The sequence below is a fragment of the Anthonomus grandis genome, chromosome 11, assembly GCF_022605725.1.
Source record: "Anthonomus grandis grandis chromosome 11, icAntGran1.3, whole genome shotgun sequence".
Lineage (NCBI taxonomy): Eukaryota > Metazoa > Arthropoda > Insecta > Coleoptera > Curculionidae > Anthonomus > Anthonomus grandis.
In genome coordinates this window covers 22,775,082-22,799,832 of record NC_065556.1, presented here as the reverse complement: position 1 = coordinate 22,799,832, position 24,751 = coordinate 22,775,082, and the positions used below count along the sequence as shown (strand labels likewise).

At 29.7% G+C, this 24,751-nt stretch overlaps 1 protein-coding gene across 5 annotated transcripts in view; it reads left to right on the top strand.

The window, feature by feature from the left end:
• Window positions 1–24,751, top strand: part of LOC126742520 (RNA-binding protein Musashi homolog Rbp6) — a 660,776-nt gene that overhangs the window by 588,584 nt on the left and 47,441 nt on the right. For all 5 annotated transcript variants that reach the window (XM_050449167.1, XM_050449168.1, XM_050449169.1 and 2 more), the window contains 4 exons: window positions 1,609–1,691; window positions 10,169–10,253; window positions 14,161–14,193; window positions 21,786–21,869. In XM_050449167.1, coding sequence (XP_050305124.1) covers window positions 1,609–1,691; window positions 10,169–10,253; window positions 14,161–14,193; window positions 21,786–21,869 — 285 coding nt within the window. The remainder of the gene's footprint in view (window positions 1–1,608; window positions 1,692–10,168; window positions 10,254–14,160; window positions 14,194–21,785; window positions 21,870–24,751) is intronic.

The following is a 24,751-nucleotide window of genomic DNA, read 5'->3' as shown; positions in this document are numbered from 1 at the left end:
AGAATCTGCTTGTGATGTTACCAACAAGAATATACCTTTTTCTTAGGAGAAAAGAGTATTTCTATAAATGAACATAAAATAATTTAGACCTTTATCAAGAAATAATTGTTCCCATTAAAGTAATGCATTAATAGTTAAAAAAGCTCTAGATTTTTGACTTTCATCTTCATAATTCAATTTTCAAATATTCACTTATGCATTTTAATAATAAATTTAGAAAATGAACAGATAAAAGCGTCTAAGATCCATTTAAGTTATGCAAATGTATTTTATTTATGAAACATCTTTGCTCTTACATTATTCATGAAACTATTGAAACGATAATTATTATTGCAAAACTTCGATAAAAATAGATAAATCTTAATGGTACTATAAAATCAAAAAATTGCTTTGACAAACGTCTTAAACAATGTGTTAGGATTGGGTTTCTGGTAAAAAAAATTGAATTAGTTATATTAAAAATAAAAAAAAACAATAATTTCATATCTGTAATTAACATTTTGAAAAACAAAACTATTTCTTATTAAAAACCCCAACTTTATCCTAATTAACTTACTTTGCATCCTTTAAATGTAGAATACTATGCAAAAAAATTGTTATGCTTCAAAAAATATTTACTAAAAAAAAACTAATTTTTTAGGGTGAATATTAATAAATTTAGATTTTGCTGATGCAAAAAGGTTAAAGATTCATAAAATTTGTATAGTAAAAATTTGCATTAGAAATATACTCATGCATCATTGCATGACAGCAACCAGACCTCTTGGTCCCGCATTGTGTCAATCAACAAATCAAATTCTGACCATAATCTATTCCGACAAGTTCATTAGACGTATCAGGGATAACACGAAAATTTGATATTCCCAGATCCGGTCGGAATCTAAGTAGAAATGCATAATCTTGCCGCATCATACCTCATAAATCAATAAACTTAAAACGAGTTTATTGATTTATGGGGCACACTTTTGTTTAAATATTTATGCGGGAAAATTTAAATACTAAACAAGGCAAAACACCATCTGCTCTGTTGCGGTCGTAACTTTGATAAATGACAATCCCAAGGGGCCAGAAACAAAACTATACGTCAAGATAATTTGTCTTCGCGTAAGGCACCATCTGTGATGTGGATGCTCCTCAAAGACGTTTTATACCTTTTGCTAGAAAATATCGCCCCCTCTAAATCTTTGTGATTGAGAATCATTACTGCCCGTAAGAATTGGACGATTTTTCAACCCCGAGATGATTGCCGTAATTTCATTTGATTTTGTTTCGTTGCTATTGCACTTTATAGTCCTGAAAATTGCAAGTGGACCTAGACAAAAAGTCTATTTTTAGTCCTTTATTGGCTGTTTTTTTATCAGTATGCATAACTTAAATGGATATGAGACATATAAAATATTTATGTAAAGAACAATGGTATTAAAAAAACTGATTTAATAACTGAAAGGGAGTTTTATTTTAACGTTCTTCCGTAAACAGTCTTGAAAGAATTTCTCGAAACGAACTTAATCGAATAATACTTTATGAAAAGTTTTTAAAAATGAGCAATCGGTGTAGCGTAACGGCCCGAAAATTGGAAAACTAACTTTTCTTTCTTTTTTGTTGCAGGTTTCGGGTTTGTCACATTTCAAAGCGAAGACGTCGTTGATAAAGTTTGCGAAATTCATTTCCACGAGATTAACAATAAAATGGTAAGTTCGTCTGTGTTGGAATGTTTTCTATTATATTTTTGTGTGTGTATGTGTGTGAAACTTTTTGACGGGCAAACATAAATCATTTGTGGTTTTTCTTATAAAAACTTTCGGTTTTTCTTGGGGTATAATTAAAAATTAAATGTGATTTTTTTAAACCTAATATAATGGGAAAATACACAAAATAGGAATCACTAGACTAAACCAGATACCTCTTGACTTCGTAGTGAATAAAATAAATTGCAAATAAGATGCCAATTTGCTTTAAACGAAATTAAGCCCTAGTTAATGAGAAATCTTTGTATGCATCATAGAAAATCTAATCGAAAACAATATAAATCTATAAATGTAATAGCCACAGAGTGAGATGTATATCTTGTATATGTTTACTTATTTCCTGGTTTGTCCTACCTTATAAAATTACAATCTAAGCCATGGATGCAAACCAAACATGACTTGATTTGTAAATTAATTTAATTTGAACTTCACTAATACATCCTAGGCAGTTAACGTACAGTTTTAAGTAGTGTGTCTGAAATGTTAACACATCCATACCCCAACTGTCTAAAACTCGAAAATAATGTAATTTAAAATCCAATAATGGTTTAATTATTTAATTCCAGGCAGTTGAGGTAAATTTTTAAATAAAGTGCCTAAAATGTCATTAGATCTGTTTGAAATTTAATAATTATTTAACTTGAAGGCTAGTAATAATTAATTAATTAATTAGTCCAGGCAGTTGAGGTACAGTTTTAATTAAAGTGCTTGAAATTTTCATAAATTCTCTAGCTTAACTGCCTGAACTAAATAATTAACTTTTTATTTAAGCTTAAATTAAATTATTTTCTAATTAACTAATGACCTTAAAATTAAAATTATTTTAAATCTAAAATTATTTAATTATAAAATTATTAATTATTTTAAAATAATTTTAAAATAATTAAATTTTAATATAATTTTTCCAGGCAGTTGAGGTTCAATTTTAATTAAAATAGCTGCAATTCCTAAAAACCGACGGTGCTCCAATGCCTTAAATTGTACAATTAAAGTTAATTTTTATATTGTTCTAATTAAAATGTCACTAAATAATTCGAAAACAATTAAATTATACTTCAATCTTAAATTAATTAATTAGTTGAGGTGGGTGAGGTACAATTTTAATTAAAGTGTCTGAAATGGAAAAAAAATCTATAGGTCAACTGCCTGAACTAAATATTTAACTTTTTATTTAAGCTTAAATTAAATTATTTTCTAATTAACTAATGACCTTAAAATTAAAATTATTTTAAATCTAAAATTATTTAAACAATTTAAGTCATTTATAAAAAATGTTAATAAATATATTATAGCTCTACTGCGCCCTGAATAATAAAAAAAAATTAATTTAAATGTGGTTAATTAATTAGTTCAGGCAGATAAGGTACAATTTGAATTAAAATGCCTGATATTATAGAAAGTCATAACTGGTTAGTTTTAATTAAAATGCCATTAATAAATTAGTTAACTAGTCCACGTAATTGAGGTATAATTTCAATTAAAAAATCAGCAATTTTAAAAAGCCGATGTTACTCAACTGCCTGGAATCCTCTATTATTAAATATAATTTTAAAATAATTATAGGCCTAAATTTTAATATAATTTGTCCAGGCAGTTGAGGTACAATTTTAATTAAAATAACTGCATTTTTAAAAAACCGATGATGCTCCACTGCCTTAAATTGTACAATTAAAGTTAATTTTTAAATTGTTCTGATTAAAATGTCACTAAATAATTAGAAAATAATTTAATTTTACTTCAATATTAAATTTTTTAATTAGTTGAAGCAGGTGAGTCCACCCAATGGGATCGCAATTTTAATTAAAATGCCTGGGATTATAGACCGTCATAACAGCCTTATATTGAAAAATAATTTAAATTTTAATATTATCAGTAAATTATTTTTTTAGTCCAGGTAGTAGAAGTTCAATTTTAACTAAAACATCAGAAATTTCAAAAAAGAAAGGATGTTGGTCACTGCTTGGAATTCTATTATAAAATTTTAATGTCGTTGATTAATTAGAAAATAATTTAATTTGAACTCCATTAATAAATTAATTAATTAGTCCAGGTATTTGAAGCACAATTTCAATTAAAGTGCCTTAAATCTTGAGAAATATGTATGTCAACTGCCTGGAGTAATAGAGTAATTTCATTTTAAGCCCCAATAACCAATTAGTCCAGGCAATTAAGAAAAAAAATTAATTAAAATGCCTGACGTTTTTATTCTTGATAGAACGGTTTTCTGCTTACTGGCATCTTCAGGGTCAAGAATTTAGGAGTCTAACGATTGATAAACAAGTGGTCAATAAGATCAGTTACATAATCAAAATTAAGAGGTTCTGAATCACTCACAAGATTGAGATAATGACAGCAATGTTACAGAAGAAAAGGATCTGAAGTCCAGTTTACCAGAAAAGCAGGGAATAGTAAAAGTCCTAGATGCCGAATAAATTTTTGTCTATTTTGACTATTTAAGGGAAAGGAAATAAGGACACTAAAGAAAAATTTAAAAAATATTCTTAACGAGAATCCCACATCTTATTTGTATTATACATTCTAGAACTAGCGGATTAAATATGTTGCAATTTATTTTTATATAGTGGGCATTTAATGTGACTGAGCAACTGAGTTTTTATAATAATAAAAAATAGGCTTATTTTCGATATCTTATATAAAATCATTGAAACTGCTACTATTTATTTTATCGTCTTTGTTAAACAGCCCTCTAAAAAATATAAATTCTACTTTATAAAAAGATTCATTTGGAACTAGTACAACTCTAGCAATTTTTAATGAAGTTTGATAATATATTAGGTAAGGTTGATTTAGTATTCTAAAGTCTCCTATGGTCGTGACTTTACCAAAAAGAATTTGATGTTGTTTTTTTGATTATTATCATTTTCTTTTTATAAAAATTAACATGTATTTATTGGAAAAGAATATACAGACTTAACCTCTATGCCAAAAAGAGCCATAGTCTAAATAAAAGACGTAGTCTAAATCAATCTGTAACTGACTCGAATCTTACAGGACAACATATAAAATAATTATTTTTAACATTTGAGCTACGCAATATTTTGCAACATGTTATCACGTAAGAGTAATATATTTTTTAGTAGCATTAAAGTTAATGATTTTTTAAAGATCTTCTGGTTGTCGTATATAAACTAATTTTTTTATTTATTTTTTGAACTATGCATATACAATTTTATTTTTATTTTGATCATTTTCATAAACAACTTTGCAATCTTATTAAACCATCAAGTTAAACACACGACTCGTTATTTAAAATTTGCAGCAACATTTCATTGTTGTCAATTGCACTTGGCGGGGCCAAAATACGCGCGCTTTTGCGGATCGGGCTTTCTGCTGAAACGCAAAATCTACTCAACATTCTTTCATAAATGTGAATATGTCGACGGGTATTTCGTGTACATATGCCGTAATGTAAAACCGACCCTAATTGAGAAAGATTAATCCAGCAATTCCGGTTGTTTTGTCGTCTGCGGGTTTCACTCGCGCTGTAAACGTGGCGCTTGTGTAGGGAAAATTAAATCAATAGACACATTATTTTTTGCGAGTTTTGGTTAAACCATATAATTAAAAGCTTTTTTTTTGAATGAATACCTAAATAGCTGCTATCTTAATACCGTTTCTCTAAGACTTTATATAATGTAAAATCCCCATTTAAACTAGACCGCATTTAGGAAGAGAAAAAAATGGGATTTCGTCTCTAGCATCTCGTCTCTGTAATACGGTTTGCTTAATTATAAAGGGTGCACTACGAAATGCTCTGCATAAATCTTTGGTTAAATGTCCCAGGGCGTTTATTGCCACAAAGAAAATGGAGGAAAAAATTTAGTTTTAGACTGTCGTATTCTACTTAAACTGTCGTATTCTAATTTATATGAGAATAAATTAAATAGATATTTTTGTACTAAAAAGACTGCCTCAGATTTCTAAAGATTCCCAGACTAATAAAGTTTAAAAACAGTGATAAACTGAGTTACTTCTTCGCTCACTGAGCTCAACTTCAGTTGCATGGATTAAAAGTTAATATAAAATAATCATAACATCTTAATGCCTAACTAAGTGCTTTTATAGCATAACTTAAATGGATATGCTCTACGTTTTTATAAAAAATTTTATTAAATTAAGTGGATCGATTTAAAAAAGATGTAATTAGAATTATTCCACACTCTGCAATTTCAATTTAGTTAAAAGGTCCGGGAAATGAATAATTAATATCAAAATGTGACACACAAATTGCATTTGAGAAACTAATAAATACCAAATAGGCTTATTAAAAGTTTCCATTTAAATAAGTTAAACGGTTTTATTTTTACCGGTTTCGGTTCATATACATAATGGTAGGCAAAACATATTTTGACTCTCATCCCTTAAGGGAGGGAATATCCATTTCGGTAAAGGAAGAAAGCAGGTCGGGCCCGTTCGCTTTATTGAAATTCAGAAAGCACCGGTCCAAATTCAAATTTCTGAAGTAATATTTATGACCAAAATCATAAGTGGAAAGCCGACCAGGTCGAGAGGAAACTTTTAAGTGGCCGGAGCTTTTTGTGTCCGGCACCGGGAGAGAGCAACTGGGAATTTTAGAGGAGTTTCCCTCTCGAGCATTTCGTTTATTACTGGACCCATTAATAACGCAACTGTCAGGAAGAATCTTCCTCGTATCATTATCCTTGGCGGGCTAACGCTTTACTTTTGATAAATATAATGTTGCCCTATTTAAGAAACCACTTACATAATAGACTTTTCTCTCAAGATGGGTTTAATAAAGAAAAATTAGGGGTATACCATAGTGGTTAAAGTTATGCACTAGTAGTCCCCTCCTCCACTGTGGCCATATTTTTGAAGTTAAAGAGTTCAATTTTTTTTTTGTGTACGGGGGGTGAAAAAGTAAAAAATTCTTTAAAACCTTTAAATTTCAGTCTTTTTCCAGTCTTCTTAGTTACAATTTAAATAAAATTGAAAACAAGATTGAGTACAACTGAACAACTGAATTATTCCAGAATTTATATAAATTTCTTTTAAATATGTATAAGTGTGCCCAATCTACGAAAGTTATGCCAAAAAAAAAATTACCAAGAACAGTAAATATTTAAAAAATTACAACAGATTTTTGAAAATTAAATTAGCTGTATTAAAATTATAAAAATGTAACGAACTTGATGTTTTTTTTAATATTTGTTAATTTTTTTCATTTTAGTTAAGCCGTTATATAAACAATTATATATACTAATATATATATATATATATATAAACAACTATATAAGTTTATGCTAAAAACATATAAAGATACTTAGAACAGTAAAAACTTTTTATAGAAAAAATAAAATTTTTCATAATTAAAATTAATTGAAATAAAAATCTTAAAACATGATAATGTTTTCCTTCATTTTCGTTTAGTCGGTGTATAAAGAATTTTATATTAAATTTTAAATATTTAAGTTTATTAATTTTGTGTTTCACCAATAGAGACCAATAACTTTAAGACAGTCAAAGCAAGCAAATATACAAATTCTAGAAAGCTTTACTAAAAGAATTTACAATAATATAACCTAAATAACCTTAATTAGGGCCCTTAGGGAAAGTAAGATAAACTATTTAAAAACTAGACTTTATAGATAAAAATGTTAAAAGTGCAATATAAGTATAACCCTAAATAAACCCTACTAATCAATTTAATAATTAATATTTTCTTTATAATATTTATTGCGTAATTTAATTATTTAGGCAAATCATATGATCAATAGTTTTGTGTTAATATACGCTCTATCAATTAAATTTAAGCAAACAAAATAAAGCAAGAAATAAGAAGATGAAAAAATATATATTTTGAAATTTAAAAAATCTTTAATAATTTATTAGGTATTTGAAATGTATAAAATTATGTCATGTCATTTAAAATTGTGCTTACTTTAATTTTTTAAATTAGCAAAATTAAAAATTTGAGAACATTTAAATCCATAATTAGTTTTTTGTATAATATATATATTTTTTTTCATTTTATCTAATAACTCTCGCACCTAACGCTCCCAAATATTACTCAGGAAAAATATTTATTTCATACCTATGAAATGTTTATATAAAATATTAAAAGAGGTCTAATACAAATGTATACTTGATCCATTAAAGTTATGCATGATAAATACTTTATACTAAAATTTTCTAAAGAGAAAAAACAATACATATTCACTGTTTATACAATTTTATTGTTTCAAATAAGTCGATACACAGTAGATTTTTTCTTTTGATGAATACCTCTTGCACTTTCACGTAAAGCTCTCGTATATTGCTAGGCAAGTACATTTACTTGCTACCTACACCTTTATCTATTTATCTGTAAACGAACAAAAAGTCTATCGAGCCACCACAGCACCGAGAAATTCTCGGTTTAACGAAAATTGAAAATGCCTGTTAAATTCTTCAGGCACACACCATATAAGAGGGTCTTACCAGGTTAGGTCATTAAGAATTATCAAGAAAATATATATTTTTTAATTTATTTTAGAAAATAAAATGCTAATACCATTACTCAAATCTGTTTACACTCGAACCCTTAAATAATATTTTACCATGTCAAAAGCAACATAAGCGAGCCCTAAAATGGGGATCATTATTTCCGTCGGTCCGAAAATCTAGTCACGTTGAACGGCCACACAACCCAGTCACGTTTTCCCTAAGGTAAACGTCTAATTATAACGTGTTTTCATATTTCAATATGAATGTTATGCCTCTGTATGTATTTTTTTGTATGTCTTTAGAAAGTGTCTGAACTAAAAACTGCACAAAGTTTTGACTTTTTAAAGATACGATGATGGTTTGATTTGGCAAATTTGATGCATTTTTTCAAGCTTTCAACATTGAGGAAACTGGAATATAATTGCGCGTTCCACTTTTATGTTTTTAAACAAATATCGCCTCTTAATAAATATGATTCTATTATTTATTTAATTATAACGTAAAAGATATGAAGTTTCAGAATATTCATCAACATTGATCACCTACAATTTTTTTTTATTATTCTGATGACTCTCTCAGGCAATTGGAAGTAAACTGAGTGATTCTACAACAGATCTTTGAGTTCTTGTCTTTATCCAGGCTTTGAACATAATTGAGTCAATTTTCCAAGCAAGTAAAGATATAGATCATCTTAGTGTGTATAGATAGTGGATAGTGAATCTGTGATCCAAAAAAAGAACAACTAGGCAAATTTTTGAATTCATGCCTCTTTTCCAGGCTTTTAAGGTACTAAATGCAACTTAGTCACGCTTTTAGGCAAGTGAGGCTACCCTGAGCAAGCCTTAGATTTATCAGTTTTCTTCTGGACTTCTAAGCCATTTTAAGTACCTGGAATAACATTGACTTATTCTTTGAAGTTATTTACATAGATTCTTCTAAATATTTTCTTATTAAATAAGTTTTATATAATTCCAGAAAAAAAAAATTATCCTATTTACTCCTAGCCAAAAATCAACCAAAAACCTAAATCCAATAACAAATGGGCATTCATAGCCAGTAAAATTATGCAAACAACTTTGCATAACTACCGATAATTCTGAATATTACCAAGTAATTCGTAGACGACTTGTTGAATAAAATGCAAAGTTTAAAGCAATTATATGAGCAATCAATTTATAGTTTAAAAATCACAAAAAAAACAAGGAATTTGTAAACAATAATATAAAAAACGTTATAAAAAACATATATGTTGCTCGTAATTCTTAAAACAACCAGAGTTAAAATCAATAAGAAATGGGTCATTATGGCTCTTTAAGTTATGCAGATATTAAAGTTTTTAGCCTTTATATTTGGTTAATTTCATTTATTTCTGATTTAATATGCAAGGAGTTTTTGAATAAGTTTTGATCTTTAAAGGAGTCTCTTATCTTAGGTTAATCCTTTAGATCCTTAAAAATTTGAAATTTTAAATTATTATTAATTTTAAAAATTTTGAATTCTTGCAATTCCTTTAAATAAAATATATATTAATAACAAGAAAAGTTAATACTCGAAGTTCTCACTTTTACAAAATAAATTAAAATATGTAAATATATAGTGAAATAATTCATAAGTAAATGTCGAACCTCAAGGATCTCTATGACTACCATTTTGCTTTCAAAGTGTACTTTCTTCGAAGGAATGGAAAATATTTAATATTGCTTAGGAAAGGTAAAACATGGTTAAACTGCAATTTGTGATATAACGTTAAATTCAGAATTAAAGGTACTTTTAAAATTTAATATGGAAAAACCAGGTTCGCGTTTGAAAAAACAAAGTTAATAATAGTGGCCCGAAGACGAAAGGTCTTTCTATCTCTCATCATTACATAGATCCCTGTACTGGCCCTCCTTATCTTGTGCACGTTGCATTTTCTCTCTCTTTAACTAATTTATGTTTTTTTTTTTTAATTTCAGGTCGAATGCAAGAAAGCACAACCGAAAGAGGTAATGCTACCGGCCAACCTGGCCAAGACCCGGGCCGCCGGACGCGGCGCATACGGTGAGTTGCTCGTGCTTAACCCGACGTCACTTCCGGTCAACACGGCGGCCACATCCGGCCTGCGTTACGCGCCGTATCCGGTGCCGCACGGCGTCGCGACGTTGCCGCCCGCCGGTGCCACCACCGTGCACCACGCCCACGCGGCCACGTTGCCGCTTATCGCTTTGGCACCGGCGACGGCTGGCACGCCCCTGCACTATGCCACCCACGCCCTCTATGACGTAACGGGGTGCAAGCGGGTTTTTGCTACCGCGCCTGCGCTAAGGCCAGTGGCGGCGGCTACGACCGCACGCGGACCTCCCACTTTAACTTATAACATGAGCGACCTGTTGGGGGTTCAGGGGTTCGATATTTCCACAGTTTATACTACGCCTCTTTAAAGTTTTTCGGTTAAAAAAAAAAAGGTCACGAACTTGAAAAATGCTTTTTAAATAAGAAAAAATTCTTATAATTTAAATGCAAGTAATATCAAACTGTTTGAATCTACAGCTTAATGTCTTTAGTATATCTGATGATGCTCTTAATAGACCGAAACATATTACGTTAATAAGAAATTAATAATTTGAATTTTAATGCCGTAAATTTAGAGATTTTTGTTGTCTATATCTATTTTTTTTTAATTTGCAAAAATGGTATGGTGTCATTTTTTACTTTTAGGTATCTATATAATGCTCACTTTTTTTTGTCTTATTCTGTTTGTTCTATCTCAGATATTTTACTTTATTTTATTTTTCTACCTCCTATTTGATCCCTCTTTCTGCCTTTATATTTTTTCTATATCCCATATATAGTCGTAAATAATTTTACAGCAAATTCCTGTAAAAAAATGAGAATAAGTAAATTTTCTCTTGTACAAAATTCAGAGACTCAATGTATTTTTTTGAATTTTGGCCATAAACTTAGCATTATAGTCCATTTTTAACAAAATTTGTATAATGAGTTTTTTCTTATATGGCAAATCTTAAAATTAAACTTTTATAAATTTATATCACAGAGCGCGCTACCAGCAAAATTTTTTGAGACATTAACGTTAAATTTTCATTTAAAATATGCATTTTCCAAACAATTTTACCTAAAAAAGGTATGCTTAAAAAAATCTCGCTATGATTAACAATTTTCAAGATATTTACGTTTAAAGTTTTTAATGAGCTCAAAATAAAATTTTATTTTCCTACTTTAGATTAAAATATTTATTAAATAGACTATGCCTGACATAATAAAATATTATAAATGGTCAGGGTTTAGGTTCTTGATAGTAACTTTGATAAGTGGTTATAAAAAATGTTTTTTTATATTTAGTAACTTTATCCATTACCTTTTATTGTGTCCTTATTGTTAGTTCTATTAGATATTGTTATTTAATAATAATCCGCACGAAATCCAGACTTTAATCTGTTAGATTCTTGCATATGAAACTGATTACAAAAATTTTAACTGAGTCTTTAAGATGTTATACTCATTTTCCTAGTTTAACACAATTTTGAATTCTTCTCATGTATCCCTTCTTTAGGATTAACTACCCAATTATCAAATCAAATGTTAATCATAATCTGTATTAAAAGTATAAATTTCCTTAAAATTACATGACACCATGCCCATAGTACCATTCTTGCATAGTATATGCCTATATGACAAATAAAAATTAGAAAGTCCTTAATGGGGCAGTATACCATCAAAAAACGAATAACAGTACAAAAAAAGACTGCGTTTAGCTAGAAATCGTAGACCCACAGTAGAGCGTAGACTTTTAAAATTGTTTTAACACATATCAAATTTTATAATGCATAACTTACAAGGGTACGATATACCTTTAATTAACAAAAAAAAGTAGAAACATTTATATTTTTACACCAATAAGTAGATTTTTTTATTGAGGCATTAAAGTAGCAAAAGCGATAGCAAAAACCCGTATATATTTTTTTAAACTTTTAAGTAGACAATATAAAGACCGAATACACTGCAGCTTCAGATAAAAATCGAGAATGTTCATGAAATTTCATCGTGTCTAAAGCGAGCTGTCATGTGTACAAAATTAAGCAAACAAATCAAGCTCACTGGATTTTATTTAGTAAATTACATTTGCAAGATTTGTTTGGTTAGTTTTAATCTTTAAAATCAGTACTGTAATGTCTTTAGGCATAGCTAGGACTTTATGTATTATAGCTGAAAACTAAAAAAAAAAAAAAAATAAAAAGTCGGGGCAGTAGTTAATTTATTTCAGGTCCCACCGCCTATGTGCCCTGGTCCTTTTGGGGGGTCCGCCCTGGTCTCATCTATGTAATGCCATAGCCCTACAAAGGTGCGACCTATCTTTTCTCTAGAGTAATTGTTTACTAGATTAGTGTTACTTCTTGTAATAACCCAGATGATTTTTATTTCATATTTTTATTTAGAACGTAAATATTGCGGCAACTAGTTGTTTAAGTACTGTATGTTATTAAAAAAAAACAGTGCTTAGGCAAATAGACCAAAAAAAAAACGCTAGTCATAACCTAACCTATATAATTTATAGTGTACTTAACGAAACTAGCTAGGAACTAATTTTATCAATAAACTATTCTATGTACTTCGCCTAGGCTACCATGGCTAGATTTATTACTATAGTTGCGAGATAGTTTCCAACGGCAACTTTAAAGGTAATGTAATATATTCGTGGTTTTGTGGTTGAATGTACGTTATACTTTGTTATAGATAGCTAAATGAAATTTATATTTAAAATAATGGTAAAGGTTGTAAGAAATGTATGCATTTTCAAAAAATATAAATTTACTTACTTAGCTGCTCTATAACTCGCTATAATATTAAAATAACTAATTTTAGTTTACTAAAACAATTATTTTAGTTCTTTTATGGTGACTTCGTACAAAGAAAGTAAGCAACGAATCAATTAGCATCAGAGCTATTATAACATAGTTTATAGATTAGCCCTAATTTGTATTTATATAACTAGAATATTAGTATAGAAGAGATATATATTAGCAAAATAGTACAGACATGCCTTTTAAAAAAAAATAATAGAGTTTATGTACAAAGTTCTTCTTTTTTGATAAATTTTCGTGTGGTTTGTTCTTTAAATATGCATAACTTAAATGGGCATGGACTCTTTTTTTATAGTTTGAGCATTTAAGTACTTTGTATCCATGTTTATTATTATTTTATTTGTAATGAGGCAGTAAATATTTATATGAAGTCCTGTGGTCAGATTAGGACCCAGCCCTTATTTATTCCTTATATTCATATGTTTCAGTTTCCATTATTCAATACATTTTTCATAAATTCTTAGCAAAAATAATAAAGTTAGCTCTTATGAACTTTGCGTATAGTGATTTCGATCTTTCTTTATCAATAGCTTCAATGCTACCTCGTCTTAAAATTTATGATCCCATTCAATGAAACTCTCAATAATCTGTTGTTTTCTTTTAGTTCAACTTTCACATTTTATTATTTATGTTTCTATAAACGTAAATTCCTTAATGGTTATTCACCCTTATAAGAAACCTTTATGTGTACATAAGGGATGGCTGTACTATGGTTTTCCGTAAAAAATACGCCACTAGTGGCTTCTTAAGTTAAAAAAATAATTGGTGTCATAGAGTAGATATTAGCAGTGGTAGTTAGTCGAATGTTAAGCAGAGACAACTGACCGACGTTTCAATTAACCAAAAAAAAAATTAAACAAATAAAAATTAGCTAACACAGCCCGTTAAATCTCTCTTTAGAAAAACGCTTTCGCAAAGATAACGGTTTTACAGTAGATTTAGACACGTAGTTGAAATTTCATGAATGCTATATAATTTTCTCTACTTAGTTAACAATAGACTTTTCGTTTTTCGTACTCCTTTTAAATGTCTTTTTCCCGCCGGGGACCGCTTTTATGATCACTAATGGTTGTTTTTCGTTTTTCTAGATTTTATGTGGTCTCTGGGAGCTCTTCCAGACGGTAAGTAATATCTTGCATTTTTATTTTTTACTGTTTTTTCTTCCTCAGTTTTAAACACTGTAAGGAATTAGTCCCTAAATTAAAAATGTTATTCGACTTTTTAAAAAATGATTTTTAAATTTTTCTTAGGTTAGGTTTATTACACAACTTGATTTTTAAATTTAATTTTTGCTTAGGTTTATTACACAACTTTCTTTGAAAAACTTAAAAACCTTCTGTAAACTGGATAATATAAAAAATCATTTTGCCAGCATTCTTTTTAGTATTTCTCTATTTCTTCCCTTGAAATTGTTTAAAAAACGAAATTGTTTAAAATAATTCTTTTTTCTATCGGCCCAGACCCAGATCCCCCTTAAATTACATACGAAATGTTACATTTCAAAATAATTAGGTATATGAGAGAAGTAATATGCTGTAGGATGCCAAATAATTTGTTTTTGACCCCCTTTTCGGCATGAAAACCCATCTGACCCCCATGAATCATTAACGATCGCAATAACTTGATGGTTCTTGTCTATAATTAATTCATTTACATATGAAAAGTAATATTTAAAAATTATTCAACGCATATTAGCGAGGTGAGATAGGTAGAATGCCAAATAATGGACTTTTGACATACTTTTTGGTATGAAAACCGCTCTGAGACCCAGGAATCATTGACGATCGCAATGAATTTATAGTTCGTGTCTGTAATTGGATTAATTACATACACAAAGTAACATTTCAAGATGATTCAAGGAATATGAGAGGGGTGTAATAGCCGGGTACTAATAATTCGGCCTAATAGTCATAGTCCAATCCAAATAGTTTAAATTACAATTGAATTTAGCAATAAAATCTCGACCCAATATTGCATCTATCGGGATCGGAAATGAAGAATCTACTATGTGAAAAGAATGTTCGACTTCATGTCCAATAACAGAAATGACCGTTCTTGCAATACCTAAAGTTGTGATAAATTCATATGTTACTCCTTTAATTTGACTAGGGGTGTGTGAATTTATAATTTTGTCTGGACTAATTGGATCATTTTTAAATATAGAACTATCTGCACCAGTATCGATTAAAAAAGTATTTTCCTGACCAGTCATTTCTGTAAAAAATTCAACAAACTTGGAGAAGGAAAGGTTCATGTTAAGCACATTATATACGAGATATCCCCCAATCTCCCGGTTTGGGGGTCCATTTCATTTCCCTGGTCAGGTATTATGCTAACTGCCCTAACTGACCTGTGAAATGAGTTGTAGGCTGTACTGATATTAGTTTGTCTGTCATTAGTTAACCTGTTACTTGTATTATTAAACCGCGAATATTTCTCCCGCGTTCATTATTGTGCCTATTGAAATGTTGGCTGCGTCGAGTGTTATTGTAATAATTATTATTATTATTGTTATTAGGTCGCCTACCTCTATTATTATAAAAAAATCTGTTATTATTTCTAAAATTATTTTGACCTGAATTAACATAAAAAACGTTTGAAGTTGAAGCCTGGGCATTATTATTTATATTTATAAATTTATTGACATCCTCCTGTACTGTGATAAATGTATCTGCCTCTATAGCTACCCTAGCCCTTTCGGAATTAGCATTTTGAGCCAAGGCTCTTACTGTTTGATCAGTAGAATACTTTGCTGCGACATCGGCGGGGACACCCTCGCTAATATATGCCGTTTTTAATTTTTCAGCTAGAGATTCAATATCCGAGGCATAACTTACAGTATCTCTAGCATGTTGCCTAAAATTTAATAGCTTTGTTATTAACAGCTGTAAACTCTCTCCTTTAATTTTTGAACGCAAAGTGTGTAAACCTCGAGCCTTACTCGTAAGTCGTGTTTTAACGTAGGCTACTACGTTTGCTCCATGATCACCCGAATTTTCATTAAGTAATGTAAGAGCATCTAAAAATGGTTGTAGCCTGGCATGTGAGCCATCAAACTCCTGAGGTACTATTTTCCCAGCTAAATTAAAAAACTCTAAATTTGACAAAGGCATATTTATTTCCTCTTCGTCGCTCGATGCTATATAATACTCGTCTAAAATTAACGGTCAATTTTTAAATATCTCAAATGCCCTAACTACTTTATCTCTAATAAAAACGAATACGTCCTTAGTTTGATTCTTTTGCTGGTTATCTAATTGAACCCAAATATTCTTAATAAAGGCTGTCGTTCCATTGAATAACTCTACTAAATTATCCATAATATCGACTCTTGTTTCCGGATTTTTTGGTACGGCCTTTTTTATAGCCCTTTTGGAATTACATATAGCTTCTTGTTTAAATTCCAGTAAAGTTTTATTAGTTCTTTCCCAGTTTAAAGACATAGAACCCAATATTATTAGAATAGTTTGCTTAGATGCATAATATTGTCAATTAAAAAAAATATATAGGAAATTCACACGCATAAAATAGCATTACCTTTGTTACTTAAAAAAAAAACATAAAGCATCACTAGACACAACCGTCTAGAATTATAAAAACAGAAATAAAAATAAAATTGAAAATTACGGCTTACTCAGTAGATTATCCTTGGTTGTCCAATAAAATTGCATTCGTTTACCCGCACTACAAAGCTGCATTCGATTTACGCGCACTAGTTTAGACGCTAGTAAGTTATTTTCACTAAATTTCACTAAAAATGTATCACTAAAAATTGCAGCTCAAAAACTCGTGTCGTTTGTCAATGGGCTGGTTAAGGGTTAATAATAGGGTTTGAAGCGGCAGCATCTCTTCTTAACTGGGCCAAGTTAATCGTAGAAACAGCAAGCTCACGAGTTATCTGCTTCCTAATATGCTTCTTGTACATTTGAAAGGACTTTATGATCACCATCACAATAAGCAAAATAACTATTATATACAAAATTGCTTTAACGTCCTTTGTAATGTTGTATTCTTGCTCCTGCACTACAAAGTTTGAATTGACTACCCCATTTTCTGTCAAATCTTGTTGAGTGGATTTGCTTTGCCCCATTTTGCTGATTTGCTTACCGCCAGTACATTGCAATATATTTGGAAAAATGAGTAAAAAAAGAAACACTTTACTTTTAATCGGGCCCAGAATGATCTTTTTCTTCAACAAAACTTATTATTTCTCCACGATTATCCTGGCAGGGTCGCCATGTAATAGCCGGGTACTAAGGGCAAGTAAAACAAAGAAGATTTCCCATCTAAAACTGTTTATTGAATGAATTGAAAAATATTTCCAAACAAAAGCAATTGAACAGCGTCACAGTTACCTAATTAGATACGAGCCCCGATATAGCTTATTTTGCAAATAGCTGCTATACTAGGTCGACTAATTATTGCAACCAACTATTAATGTTTATAATAAATAAAATGTAACCTACTTTGCTTTTAAAGAATTTGCCTAATATTATAGATAATTCTTTTACAGAGGTGAGATGCGGTAGAATGCCAAATAATGAACTTTTGACCTCCTTTTTGGCATAAAAACTCCTCTGAGAACCAGGAATTATTGTCGATTGTAATGAATTGATTGTTCACGTATGTGATCGGCTCAATTATATACGAAAAGTAACATTTCAAATTTATTCAAAGCATATTAGCGGAGTGAGATGTGGTAGAATGCCAAATAGTGGACTTTTGAACCCCTTTTCGGCATTAAAACCTATCTGAGACCCAGGAATCATTAATCGCAATAACTTCATGGATCTTGTCTATAATTGATTTATTTACATATAAAAAGTAATATTTCAAAATTATTTAAAGCATACTAGAGAGGTGAGATGCGGTAGAATGTCAAATAATAAAATTTTGAATCCCTTATGGGCATCAAAACTCCTCTAAGGCCCAGGAATCATTGACGATTCAAATGAATTTATGGTTCATGTCTGTAATCGATTTAATTACATAGAAAAAGTTACATTTCAAGATATTGCTGTGATGTTACTTAAAAAAAAAGTGTTTTTTTACGACATTAATGAATATGTGAATTAATTTATTTAGTTTAGTTGTAATAACAGCTTTATTCCGAATTTGCAAAACTGCATTCTGTGGTAATAGTAGCTGATTTATGCAAATTATAAATATTCTCTTTTAAAAATGTATAAGCAACGCAGCCGGCCAAGCCAGAAACGATAAAAAATTATTCTCTTTTCCTATCCGTTAACATTAAAAAACTCTTTCAAATTTAGCTTGACTTTTACAAAAAGTGTTAATAGAATTACTCGTTTAAGATTTTAATTAAACTAATAATCCCGAAAATCTAACAAAACATTTCCCTATAATTAAATTTTAATAACATTAAAACGAACAAATTTTTTCATGTGGCTCTCATTAAAGCCAACGTTAAACTGTAAAGAATAAAAAATTGAATAATTAAAACGCGATTTTGCGCTTACCCTCCCCGCGATAATTACTTTACATAATTAGAAAAGAGCGTAAATTCATTAAAAGTAAACATCGATAATATTAAATTTCATTATAATAGACGATATATATTCGCGTATCTTCTCATTAAGGTTTCGCTATTATCGGTGCCGCTTAAGCGTAATAAAAATATCCATTAAAATAACTTATTATGCTGCTGAACAATTACTGATAATTTTATGCGATAAATTATTACTCCCTTAAAAGAAAACCGCTGTTTTATAGTATACAGGGTGTTAATTTAGTTTGAGAGGCGAGTCTTTGAGTAATTTTAAGACAGAAAGTTCAAATAAAGATGTGTTTGAAGATAAACAACAATATAGAATGTTCTTTTTATTAAAGCATGTGAGTTATTTTCTAAAATTATTGAATTTTGTAAAAACAAGCATCATTTGTAAACAATATTTTACTTAGAAAATCTGTTATTTTTAATTTTACTTTCTAACCAATCAGAAAAAGCTTATTTTAAAAGAAATCTCTAGGAAATAGAGCTTGTACGTGTTGCATATGAAGGATTAATCATAATTAACAATAGGAATAACTGTTAATAGTAGGTTAACGACATCTGTTAAGTTGTTTACTAAACCACCCTTACAACCTTACTACGTATTCTTTAACTATTTAAGTAAAAACCACTTATTAAGGTGTTAAATTAAAAAACCAGTAATTATAAAAGGACAAATATCTAAAAGAAAAAATTAATTAAATAAAAATTTAATTACAGAGCAAAAAGAGAAATAAATTTATTAATACTGCTATTAACGATCAAACATATAACGCGACCATGATCGTGAATTGCTACGAAGTGTTCGAAAATGTATTAACAAGATTATGAACTATTTTATAAAAGACATTTAGAGGAAAGAGGATTCTCCTAAATGTTAGCGATAAAAATACTAAATTTGCAATGGTAATACACCATTAATAAACCCTCCTTCGGGATAGATATCATACTCTTTAAGATACAAAAATTGTATAAATCTCCTTTGAATGTTCTCCGGTGCATTAAGGTGAACCTGATAGAAAGGATATCAAATTAAATATTAATGCTTAAGCTTTAAATAAATTAAAAAGTAAAACAGTAGTGCGACTTAATAATTCAAGACCAATATAATAATTTGAATTTAATGATATTGTGCGTTTTCAAGAGGTTGTATTATTATGTGCTTAGTTCTTGTTTGTTGTTGTCACACTAACTACGCAGAATATTAATATGCTTTTGTAGAAAGGTGCAATCATCCATCATACTAATCCTTAGAGGTTTAGGTCGTCAGTAAACACTAAGTCGTAACTTTCAGGAGTACTAAAGAAAAAATTAATAAAAAGCAATAAGAGTAGTGGTCCTAGATTTGACCTTTAAGGAAAACCAGATGAAGCAATTTATAATTCTGACTTCAAACCACTATAGAGTACAAATTAGAGCGTCAATAAGAAAAAATAAAATTTAAATAGAAGATAAGAAAAAAATAAGATAAAACCAAAAGAGCGTATTTTTTTTTGCATAATTTAGTAATTTTTTCAATTGAAGGCTATTGAATTTTGTAACTCGTAATATTTGTTACGTTTCTCTTCTTTAAAACAGGAGACACTCTTACGCCAATTTCTAACAGGAAGGAAATGTACATGTTTTTAAGGATAAAATGGCGCTGCAAACTCTTCATCATGCCCTAACGTGTATTTATTGTCCATATCCTTTAGGACATGCTTAACTTTCAACACAGAAAACTCAACATTATCTAAGCACAAATTTGATAAAATTAAATGAAATTCATATGTATTAAATAAGGCGAGATCACTATGACTAGCTGAATAAACTCTTTAGAAGTAAAACTCAAATGAATTAGCTATATCTGCTGAATTATTAAACAATATCACTAAGTTTATCACTAAAACATTAATATTATTACCATTTTAATGGCATTAGTATTTTAATGGCACAATTCTAGGGTTATCTGTCATACATTTAATACAAATATATTTTTCTCCGCTTAACTGTCTTTTATTAAGCTGTTTTTAGGTTATATAATGAGAGATTCGCCGTAGGGTTCAATTTAGTATTTAGGGTGGAATTAATATGCGCTAAGTTTTAAACATTCCAAACAATGTCATTAAAGTAACTTTCCTTAAATTCAGTTGGATACGTTTAGCAGCCTTCATATTGACTTAGTTGTGTCTGATTTGCCTAAGTTAACAGGTAATACTGCAGGTACTTTGGAGAGTTTTTTCTAATTAAGACTGTCATAGCAGAAGCATTTTCAGTATTTGGGCATTCTCTAACAACATGTAATATAATAATGTTACGTTTACCCCTATCCCGTTCCTAAAACTCCCAAATCATATTTTTAAAAATCTCATTATTTGCAATATGCATTTCAAAAGATTGTATTAATTCAATTATTAAGAGTTTATTTTGTAGCCAGAAGTACAATCAGATAAGTTCATGCAAGATTTTTATGTCCACGAGGCGTTAGATTACCCTCAGATTTAAAGATGCGGACTTTGGATAGCATTAGATGCACGCATGTATGAAGAAATTATTTTTTATATACATGCTAAAAAATAAATGTATGCTGCTATTTCCGGCATTTTTATTAGTGAATACAAAAGCGATATTTGGATCGCAGCAACATGAAATTCTCAAGTCACCAATGTAAATACATATGGCGACAGCTAAATTTTATGCACAATTTATCTCGTTTTAATGCGAAATACAGAGAATTATTAAAACCAAAAGCTCAGAACTCTATCACATAACTTTTAAAATTTAATTTGGAAACAAAATTGCTTAAAACGGATTTTGCAACAGGCAACAGAAATATGTATAGCAACTACGTTTAAGAACTCTATATTTAAAAAGAATTTTAAAATGCCGTAAAAGTCAGTGTCGTGTATTTTTCCAGTCAAAAATAGTAGTCTGTTTAGTCAAAAATAAAACTACTGTTTAGGTACCCTTAAAAGGATATTTAGGACTTTTAAGAAAAATTATTTTTTTAAATTTACGTCCAACACCTTGTAATTCCGTAAACAAAGTTATTCTAGATACATGTTTACTTAAACTTTTTGTCTTAAAATGACTGAAATAATCATCATTTAGTGTACATATTTAATTACTGGCCTGTATTCTGGCCATCCTAATAAATGAAATCTATTTTACATTGACTTAAGTAATCACCTTTTGTAACGAATTTTTTTTCTTTTTTTCCAGGTTTCCCAGCCGCCGCATACGCAGCATACGCGGCCGGCCGTGGGTACTCGGGCTACCCTAGTTTCGGACTGCCCTATCCCACAGGTAATACCCTCGCGGCAAGCTTACACCACCACCATCCCTTGCAACCGTTGTTAACCCTGCCCCTCGACCATCCCCATCCCTTGGGGGTGTACGGGGGTACCGCGGCCCTACCCCTGTGAACGATCCGTACGGCTTCTGCGCGTACCATTCACGTACAACCGCCAGTTGCTGCGCATAAAGTTGTCGTGGTACGTACGCGTTGAAGTCACTTTTTTTGAGTTTAATTTTGTGTTGTAGTATACTCAATCTAGTTAAAAAAAAAACTTTGGCGAAAAAAGTATCATCATTCATACTCACACACAGATTTGAATGGTGATGCTATTTCTATAGGGAAATTCGCTAAATTGACTGTACTGCTATAGGTCTAGGGCAGAAATCTATAGGAAAATTATTGACTTTTTCAGTTAATTCGATTATTTTCTCTTTTTATAAAGCTTTTTTCGTATGAATAAATTAAACGTTTATGTGGTCTGTCTGAAGTGAAGACGACCCACTGCTCCAATTCATCGGATCAATAGCGCTGCCCTAGTCGTTATAATTGGTCATTAAATTTTGATTTCTCGGTATTATTTGGCATTTTGGCACGTGGGGTTATATTTGGTATAATGCTCTTGTGTAATTAAGTGATTTATAATGGATTTTGGGGCACATTTTCATTGAATATGTTAGGTGTGCCATTAGGTATGAATTTGTTTTTTAATTAAATAGTTTTTTTTTTCGTTAGGGGTTAAGTAGTTTTTAATTTCTCGTGGAGTATTGGATGCTTGAGGTGTAATTTGGTGAAAGAGAAACTAGCAGCAAGAAATAGTAAATTAATTAAAAAATAAGTCAAAAATCTGGACTATACTGAATAGTAGTTATATACACTTATGTGCTAAGACTCCTTTAAAATATATAAATTATTATTTATCTATTTACTTTTGACCTTTTTGATTTAAGAAATGTTACTCTACTTAGCGACTTGTATCAGGAACAATATACCTTTTTTTACATATTACATATATCAAATCTTAATAGGAATTAATTCTTAAAGTCACTTTTACCTGAACATACCGATTTTCTCTAAAACCTTTTTCAGACTCCTAAAAAAATCTTTCAAAAGTGTACTTTTTCTTTCCTCTATAATTCCTACCTATGCTGCTGTTATCGATAGGCATTTCTACTGTATTATGGAAAATTACGTTAATTAATTTAGAAGGTAATAATTAATCAAAGTAAATTTCATTTCATTAATCAACCTGCTAATCTCTGCATATTTAAGAAATATAAATAAAAGTGGACATTATATCCATTTAAATTATGCCTAGGTAACAATAAAATATTTTGGAGTTTTAGCTATAGAGGATATTGGATCAGTCTTGGAACAAAATATGGAGAAGAAGTCTTTATCCTTTTTTTTAATTAATTATCTTATTTTAATTAAGACTAAATAACTTTCACTCAAGAAATTTATCGAATCTAAAAATCAGAGGAGTCTAAGTAAAGGAGAACAATAAAAGCTGCTCTAAGGCTTAATAAACTCACATTCTAAAGCTTTACTCAAATCTGGCCATATCTTCTACTATGTAGATGCAAACAACAAAGAGGGAACATGATTCTTTATACCCAAACAGTTCTGCTCAAACATCATAATTTTTAAGAAAATACATAAAATAATTTACCTAGATATAAAAGTTGGTAAATAAAGAGGGAAATAGTTCTAGGATGAGATCGATACTGCCGGATCATCATACATAGTTTACGATTTTCTGTGGTGATTCATTATCAAGGACTAAAAGAAATTGAGTATGAAGAAATCCAACAGATTTTTATCACAGAACAACTAAATGGATGTGGATCAGAAAAAACTATAAATAGCTTAAAGATAAATAATTAATTCCTTATTGAAAAGCCAAAGAAGATACTGTCCAGACTGCTAAAACAAGTTACCACAATGAGAAGCGTTGAGATGATCACTAATGAATAGTTGAAAGAAATTAACAGTCTAATATTAAAAGCCATTAATGCAACTAAAATGAGAAAGTTGATGAGAAAATGAGAAGTTGAAAAAAAAATAAATATAATAATAGTAAAGGAGCAACAGCGACAGCTCAGATATTATTTAAGAGCTCACAGTGTCTCAAATATAGAGCCAGGCGCAACGTCATCTAAGAAGAACATGTTTAACTAGTGGTGGGAGGTGTTACCGAAAATCACCTTGGATGAAATAAGGAGAAATAAAAAATAGTAATGATCCTCGTGAGGATGGTTTAGTAGTTGACGCAATTAAGGTTGATGGCAAAACCCTACTACAAAAAATTAAAACTCTCAGTAAATTTCATTTATTTATTTATTATTTTGTTTATTAGCACGTTGTTTAATAAGTTATTTTCGTTCCAATCGCAAATTACTTTTTATTAATCAAACTTTAAGCATTCTCATACTGACTGATGAGGAACGAGAATTTTCCAATAAAACATCTTTAGACAATTTGTAATTTTAGATAATTTTTACTTTTAAGTGTTTTAAGGTTGTTGTTATATAAATTGAAAATTGAATTTTAGCGGTTTTTAGTGGATTATATTTGAGATTTAAAATGAAAAATATTGCAGCTAGTAGCTACGTTCACGGTTAAAAAAAGTGTTTTTACCATTTTTCTCTCCAACAATATCAACATTTCGACTTATTTACACCTTTTTGAGGTTTTGACCTTAACAATTAGACTGATCATTTTCCTGAGAAAAAAAATTAATATTTTTAATAGCACTTTGCTTTGTAATTAAAGAAATATATATTTTTTAAAGGTTTAGCAAAATTTTACTTACTAATTGAGGATATGAACTCTACAACGCACCACATTTAAAAAGTTTTACATTATATGTTAAAAGAACCAGTTCAGAAAT